Source organism: Loxodonta africana, chromosome 9 (assembly GCF_030014295.1).
Source record: "Loxodonta africana isolate mLoxAfr1 chromosome 9, mLoxAfr1.hap2, whole genome shotgun sequence".
Taxonomy (NCBI): domain Eukaryota; kingdom Metazoa; phylum Chordata; class Mammalia; order Proboscidea; family Elephantidae; genus Loxodonta; species Loxodonta africana.
Window position 1 is genome coordinate 95678475 of NC_087350.1, and position 8169 is coordinate 95686643.

Genomic DNA, 8169 nt, shown 5'->3' on the forward strand with positions numbered 1-8169 from the left:
ATAAAATAAATAATAAAATAGGTGGATATGTTTTCTAAATTTTAATACAAAGTAAATGTGAAATTTTTTAAATAAAAAAATGTAACTTTACAAATATCCTAACAAGCCAGAAAGAATCAATAAACATAAATAAATAAATAGACAGATAGCAGAGCAGTCATCTCCTAAAGACTGATGTCACTGGAGCTGAATATTTTTCACATATACTTGCTTAATACTGCTGCCAAGGTAATTGTTGGATTTAATTCCATAAATTGTGACTAGAGCAGAAATAAGCACATTCTGAAATGACCAAAGATATGCGTGCAAGTGCGATAGGGCATATCAGTCAATGTGAGTCAAGTCAAGATGAACTCATGTCACCATGCTTTCTTCTTAGCCTTTCTTGCAAGGCGGTTGATGAAGAGAAGGATCCCCTGATTTCCACTCTGACAAATTCCCAGGCACAGTCACTGTATTCCTTCTCTTTCAGATAGGAACGGATTCCCTCAAAGTACTCCTTCACAGCCAGTGCAGGGCCCTCAGTGGGTAGGACAGATTTTTCCTCTTCCATTGCCTGCACGAAGCAGGTCTCCAAGTCTTTCTGCTGTTTAAGGAGTCCACTGAGGAGCTGGTGCAGGCGGGTAGTGTTCCAAGCAGCAAAGGAGTCCATTGTACGGAAGAGGTCAAAGATCTGCTGGAGCATCTCGTGGAGGAAAGCGATGGCCTGGGCCTTCTGGAGCTGGCTGCCATCTACCATCTCCTGGGGGAACCTGAAGTCCTTTCTGTCATCCAGACAGAAGAAAGTGGGGAGTCTCTGTATTTGGTCCAGAAGGTCAACGATCTTCTCACTAGCCAGGCTGTGGTTTTGAGGCAGATCACAGCCCAGAGATGGAGCAGGGCCACAACTGAACACCACCAGGGCTGTCAGTAAACAGAGCAGGAGGGCCACTGGGAGAACTGAGGATGCTGCTGGCCCGACTGAGCTGGGCGTTTGGTTGAACCTTGGAGCCTAGGTTCCCTGAAGACATTCTTTCTATCACGGCTTTTATATGGGGAACATAATAGTTTTCATTTTCTAAACCATCCACAATATTAAACTTTTACTTCCATTTTTTGGTTTCCATTTACATACTCTCCATATGGCCTGAGAAGATGTCATCAATCTAAAGTCTTAATTTTTGCAATAGAACTTTAATTTTCTCAGTAAATTTCAGGTGTTCCAATGTAAATGGATACTTACAAGAAACATCTTTGTCATATAGTCAAAAATTTAGGTGGCTATATAAATACTCTTACAGACATTATATGTATCTATCTGTATCTATCTATATTTATACCACCTATATCTGTATCTATATCGTTCCTTGTGCTGGGAACAAAGCCCTCATCCTGGGCTTTCTTTTTGCCCTCTTACTTTACATAGGAAGTCAAAGTCAGACTCCCTCAGCCCCATGGGTTTCGTCACAAGTAAGCTCTTTAGAACAAAGCCTAGATTTTGTTCTCTGTTTTATTCACATCTCCAATTGTTCTCTACCTTCTACAATACAATCATGTAGGTTCATGTGGTATTGCTTCACCAGGGCCACAAGGTTAGCATTGTAGCAGACATTGTCCTCTCTTTCCACTGTTTCTTACTGGATGTCTATAGTCCTCCTCAGGCTGTGCCAGTACCCCTAGCAGGAAACCTAGTTCCTTTCAGGTGCTTATGGGTGTAGAGATTCTAATTACAAGGTAAATTTATTGGCAGCCTTTCCCCAGCACTACCTCACTCACAAGGTAATTATCACAGAGTAATGCCCTCTCATCTAGAGCGGCAATGTCCTTAAATGGAACCTTCCTCGATTCACTCTCTGAGGGCCACTGACCACATTCAGATGGCTTTCGAGCCCTTTTACTGAGGAAAAGTTTTTTGGTTGTCAAAATCATTAATCGTCCAGAATACTCACCTGTGCTCCTAGAGTGTTGGTGTGAAGGACACTAGTTCTCAGTGGTGACCTCTGCCTCTCCTGACCGATTGTCTTAGTTATCTAGTGCTGCTGTAACAGAAATACCACAAGTGTATGCCTTTAACAAAGAGAAATTTTTTCTCTCACAGTCTAGTAGGCTACAAGTCCAAATGCAGGCCATGAGCTCCAGGGGAAGTCTTTCTCTCTTTGTGGGCTCTGCAGGAAGGTCTTTGTCCTCAATCTTACCTTGGTCGAGGAGCCTCTCAGGTAGAAGGACCTCGGGTCCAAAGGACACGATCTGATCCCATTGCTGCTTTCTTGGTGGTATGAAAATCCCCTTGTGTCTGCTTGCTTCTCTCTTATGTATCTCAGAAGAGATTGGCTTAAGGCACAATCAAATCTTGTTATAACTGCTGCCTATCCCTCCTCATTAACATCGTTGAGATAGGATTTACAACACATAGGAAAATCGCATCAGATGACAAAATGGTGGATGATCACACAATACTGGGAATCTTGGCCTAGCCAAATTAAGACGCACATTTTGGGGGAATAAAATTCAACCCATGACACCTATGTATCTAGCTACCAAATATGTCTACAGCCTTCACATGCTAATAGCAAAAGTTTTTCTTGTCTGTGTAGGTAGAGGAATAACCCAATTGTAATTCTTTTACTTTTAGTAGCCAAATAATTTTTATTTTGCCAAATACAGCTTTTATTAAACAACTCTCTTACTTAAACTATTGAACAGTTGTTGAGCTTGAAGTTTCTGAGCTAGACACAGTCTTTCTCTTACATTAATGATTTTTCATTTAAAATTTTTGTTAACTTTTTTCAAGTTGTGCATTGCTGGGCAAGGTTTGTCTTGTTGCCTCTGCATTACTCTTTTTCATATTGAGGTTAATAAAATAAAAGGAAGCAGAAGAAAGGCAAAGGGGCTGTATCATTTTTCTCTATGACTTTCAGGATGCCAGATTTTGTGTGTCTTATTTCGACTTTCCAGAAAGTAAAATTTGACAGTTGTTTGTGGGCAAAAAGAAAACAAATATTAAGTCTGACTGTCACAAAAGTGAAAGAAGGGAAGTGAACTTTTAGCTGACAAAATGACAAAGTGAAAGCTAACAAAATTGGGGACTAAGGGCTATGGTAGATGGGAAGAAGGAAGGCAATATCGAAGTAAGCAAAGACACATAATGGTTGCTTCTGCCAGTGACTTAAATGGGTCAATGGACAGCCTTCAGCTTTGCAAGACCAACTCTCTGGTTTATCTTTTTGTTTTTTATTGTGCTTTAAGTGAAATTTACAAATCAAGCTGGACTCTCACACAACAATTTGTAAACACCTTGCTATGTGTTCCTAATTGCTCTCCCCCTTATGAGACAGCACACTCCTTCCCTCCACTCTCTTTTCATGTCCATTTGGCCAGCTTCTGACCCTCTCTATCCTCTTATCTCCCCTTCAGACAGGAGATGCCAACATAGTCTCATGTGTCTCCTTGATCCAAAAGGCTCATTCTTCACCAGCATCTTTGCCCTTCAGTCCAATTCCTGTCTGAAGACTTGGCTTTGGGAATAGTTCCTGTCTTGGGCTAACAGAAAGTCTGGGGAGCATGGCCTCCAAGGTCATTCTAGTCTCAGTCATACCATCAAGTCTCGCCTTTTTACAAGATTTTGGGGTCTGCATCCCACTGCTCTTTTGCTCCCTCAGGGGTTCTCTGTTGTGTTTCCTGTCAGGACAGTCATCGGTTATGGCCAGGCACCATCAAATACTTCTGGTCTCAGGCTAATGCAGTCTCTGGTTTATGTGGCCCTTTCTGCCTCTTGGGCTCATAGTTATCTTGTGTCTTTGGTGTTTTTCATTCTCCTTTGTTCCAGGTGGGCTGAGACCAATTGGTGCATCTTAGATGGCCACTTACTAGCGTTTGAGACCCCAGATGCCACTCTCCAAAGTGGGATGCAGAATGTTTTCTTAATAGATTTTATTATGCCACTTGACTTAGATGTCCCCTGAATCCGTGGTCCCTAAGCCCCCACCCCTGGTACACTGGCCTTCAAAGTGTTCAGTTTATTCAGAAAATTTCGTTGCTTTCCTAGAGTTCTTATAATAGTGGTCTTATACAATATTTGTCCTTTTGCAACTGACTAATTTGACTCAGCATAATGCCTTCCAGATTTCTCACGTTATGAAATGTTTAACGGATTCATCATTGTTCTTTATCAATGTGTAATATTCCATTGTGTGAATATACCATGATTTATTTATCCATTCTTCCTTTGATAGGCACCTTGGTTGCTTCCATCTTTTTGCTATTTGAAACAGTGCTGCAACGAACATGGGTGTGCATATATCTGTTCATGTAAAGGCTCTTATCTCTAGGATATATTCCAAGGAGTGGGATTGCTGGATCCTATTGTAGTTCTATTTCTAGCTTATTTAGGAAGCACCAAATCAATTTCCAAAGTGGTTGTACCATTTCATATTTCCACCAGTAGTGTATAAATGTTCCAGTATCTCCACAATGTCTCCAACATATATTATTTATGTTTTTTGGATTAATGCCAGCCTTGTTGGTGTGAGATGGAATCTCATTGAAGATTTGATTTCCATTTCTCCAGTGGCTAATGATGGTGAGCATTTCCTCATGTATCTGCTAGCTACCTGAATGTCTTCTTTAGGGAACTGTCTGCTCATATCCTTTGCCCATTTTTTAACTGGGTTATTTGTCTTTTTGTAGTTGAGTTTTTTCAGTATCATGTAGATTTTAGGGATCAGGCACTGACCGGAAATGTCATAGCTATAAACTTTTTCCCAGCCTGTAGGTAATCTTTTTATTCTTTTGGTAAAGTCTTTGGATGAGCACCGGAGTTTGATTTTTAGGAGCTCCAAGCTATCTGGTTTCTCTTCTGCATTGTTAGTAATGTTTTGTATGGTGTTTATGCCATGTATTCATGCTTCTAGCATTTTCCCTGTTTTTCCTTCCATGATCTTTATCATTTTAGTTTATATTTCGGTCTCTGATCCACTTTGAGTTAGTTTTTGTGCATGGTGTGAGTTATGGGTCCTCCTTCATTTTTTTGCAGATGGATATCCAGTTATGCCAGCACCATTTGTTAAAAAGACTGTCTTTTCCCCGTTTAAGTAACTTTGGACCTTTTTCAAATATCAGCTCCTCATATGTGGATGGATTTATGTCTGGGTTCTCAATTCTGTTCCATTAGTCTATGTATCTGTTGTCGTACCAGTACCAGGCTGTTTTGACTTCGTGGTGGTATAATAGGCTCTAAAATCAGGTAGAGTGAGGCCTTCCACTTTGTTCTTTTTCAGTAATGCTTTACTTATCCAGGGCCTGTTCCCCTTCCATATGATGTTGGCGATTTGTTTCTCCATCTCATTAAAGAATGTCGTTGGAATTTGGATCGGAATTGCTTTTTATCTATAGATTGCTTTTGGTAGAATAGAATTTTTACAATGTTAAATCTTCCTGTCCATGATCAAGGTATGTTTTTCCACTTATGTAGTCTCTTTTGGTTTCTTGCAGTAGTGTCTTGCAGTTTTCTATGTATAGGTCTTTTACATCTCTGGCGAGATTTATCCCTAAGTATTTTTTTTTATTATTTTACCTTCCTGGGGGCTACCATAAATGGAAGTGATTTGGTGATTTCCTCTTCGATGTTCTTTTTTGTTTGTGTAGAAAAATCCAACTGAATTTTGTATGTTTATCTTGTATCGTGATAGTCTGCTGAACGCTTGTATTCGTTTCAGTAGTTTTCTGGAGGATTCTTTAGGGTTTTCTGTGTATAAGATCATGTCATCTGCAAATAGAGATACTTTTACTTCTTCCTTACCAATCCGGATGCCCTTATTTCTTTATCTAGCCTAATTGCTCTGGCTAGGACCTCCATCACAATGTTGAATAAGAGAGGTAATAAAGGGCATTCTTGTCTGGTTCCTGATCTCAAGGGGAATGCTTTCAGAATCTCTCCATTTAGGATGATGTGGGCTGTAGAAATGCCCTTTATGATGTTGAGGAATTTTCCTTCTATTCCTATTTTGTTGAGAGTTTTTGGCATGAATGGGTGTTGAACTTTGTCAAATGCCTTTTCTGTATCAATTGATAAAATCATGTGATTCTTGTCTTTTGTTTTACTTATATGATGGATTACATTCACTGTTTTTCTTATGTTCAACCATCCCTGCATACCTGGAATGAATCCCACTTGGACATGGTGAATTATGTTTTTGATATGTTGTTGAATTCTATTGGCTAGAATTTTGTTGAGGATTCTTGCATCTAAGTTCATGAGGGATATAGGTCTGTAATTTTCTTTTTTTGTGGTGTCTTTACCTGGTTTTGTTATCAGGGATATGCTGGCTTCATAGAATGAGTTTGGGAGTATTCCATCCTTTTCTATGTTCTGAAATACATTCAGTAGTGGTATTAATTCTACCATGATAGTTTGGTAGAACTCTGCAGTGAAGCCATCAGGGCCAGGCCCTTTTTTTGTTGGGAGTTTTTTGATTACCTTTTCAATCTCTTCTTTTGTTATGGTCTATTTAGTTGTTCTACCTCCCTTTGTGTTAGTTTAGGTAGAGAGTGTGTTTCTAGGAAATCATCCATTTCTTCTAGGTTTTCAAATTTGTTAGAGCACAATGTTTCGTGGTAATGGGATAGGCTTCTTTTAATTTCAGTCATGTCCGTTGTAGGATCACCCTTCTCTTTTCTTATTCTGGTTATTTGCTTCCTCTCTTGTTTTTCTTTTGTCAGTTTGGCCAATGGTTTATCTATTTTGTTAATTGTTTTCAAAGAACTAGCTTTTGGTCTTGTTAACTCTTTCAGTTGTTTTTCTGTTTTCTGTTTCATCTAGTTCTACTCTAATTTTTATTATTTCCTTTCTTCTAGTGCCTGAAGGTTTCTTTTCTTGCTCTCTTTCTATTTGTTCAAGTTGCAGGGATAATTCTTTGTTTTTGGCCCTTTCTTCTTTTTCAATGTGTGCATTTATTCATACAAATTGGCCTCTGAGCATTGCTTTCACTGTGTCCCAATGGTTCTGATAAGAAGTGTTCTCATTCTCATTGGATTCTATGAATTTCTTCATTCCATCCTTAATGTCTTCTATAACCCAGTCTTTTTTGAGCAGGGTATTGTTCAGTTTCCAAGTGTTTGATTTCTTTTCCCTGCCTTTTCTGTTATTGATTTCTACATTTATAGCCTTACGGTCAGAGAAGATTCTTTGTAATATTTCAGTGTTTTGGATTCTGCTAAGGCTTGCTTTAGGACCTAATATGTGGTCTCTTCTAGAGAATGTTCCATGTGTGTTGGAAAAGAAAGTATACTTGGTTGCCATTGGGTTCAGTATATGTCTGTGAGGTCGAGTTGGTTGACTGTGACATTTAGATATTCCATGTTTTTATTGAGCTTCTTTCTGGATGTGCTGCCCTTCACCCAAAGTGATGTGTTGTCAGAAGGAATCAGTCCCTGGAGAGAAGGATATCATGCTTGGCAGAGTACAGGGTCAGCGAAAAAGAGGAAGACCCTCAACGAGGTGGATTGACACAGTGGCTTCAACAATGAGCTCAAGCAAAACAACGATTGTAAGAATGGCACAGGACCGGGCGGTGTTTTGTTCTGTTGTGCATAGTGTAGCTTTGAGTCGGAACCGACTGAATGGCACCTAACACCCACAACAGTATCTTAGTTTCTCCCTTTGTTTTGTTTTGATATGCCCATAAGGCTTGCTTGAGTGAGCTAGCTTGATTATTTTTACCTTTGGAGCTCTGGCATCCTGTCTCCAGATGGCTAGAAGTGCTATTAGGTATATCAGCTTATGAGTCCATTCACTGTTCTTGTGTAGATTCAGCTCGGCTGTCCAGGTAGCTGGTCATCAAGTGTGTGGTACAGGCTCTGTCCTACAGTCTTAGATGGGCAGGGTGTTTGGTGTAGGTACTGGTATCTGGTTGCAGCAGGGGTTCACACTCTGAATAAGGCAAAAGGCTGAGAACCATCCCCTGAGTTTCTCTGAGGAAAGCACCTTCTTGCTTCCTAGAGCGTACATGTGGGTGGGTTCTCCAGATGGACCATGGACACCCAATGCTTTTGGTTGTAAGGATAGGGAGGTACCAGTTATCCTTGGATCCCTGTCACGGGTGGCTGGGTGACCTGAGTGGAGCCACCAGTCCTTATGCCTCTGATGTGGGTAGGTGAGGACACTGTTTAATAGGCAAAGCAGTGTCAAATATC

At 40.1% G+C, this 8169-nt stretch overlaps 1 protein-coding gene across 1 annotated transcript; it reads right to left on the reverse strand.

The window, feature by feature from the left end:
* Positions 1–343: 343 nt before the first annotated feature.
* On the reverse strand, positions 344–1908 carry LOC100660848 (interferon omega-2-like). Its single transcript, XM_003407653.2, has 2 exons — positions 1756–1908; positions 344–991 (listed from the first exon to the last, which is right to left on the reverse strand). The coding sequence occupies exons 1-2, from the start codon at positions 1906–1908 to the stop codon at positions 344–346; spliced, it is 801 nt and encodes a 266-aa protein (XP_003407701.2).
* Between the last annotated feature and the right edge of the window lie 6261 nt (positions 1909–8169).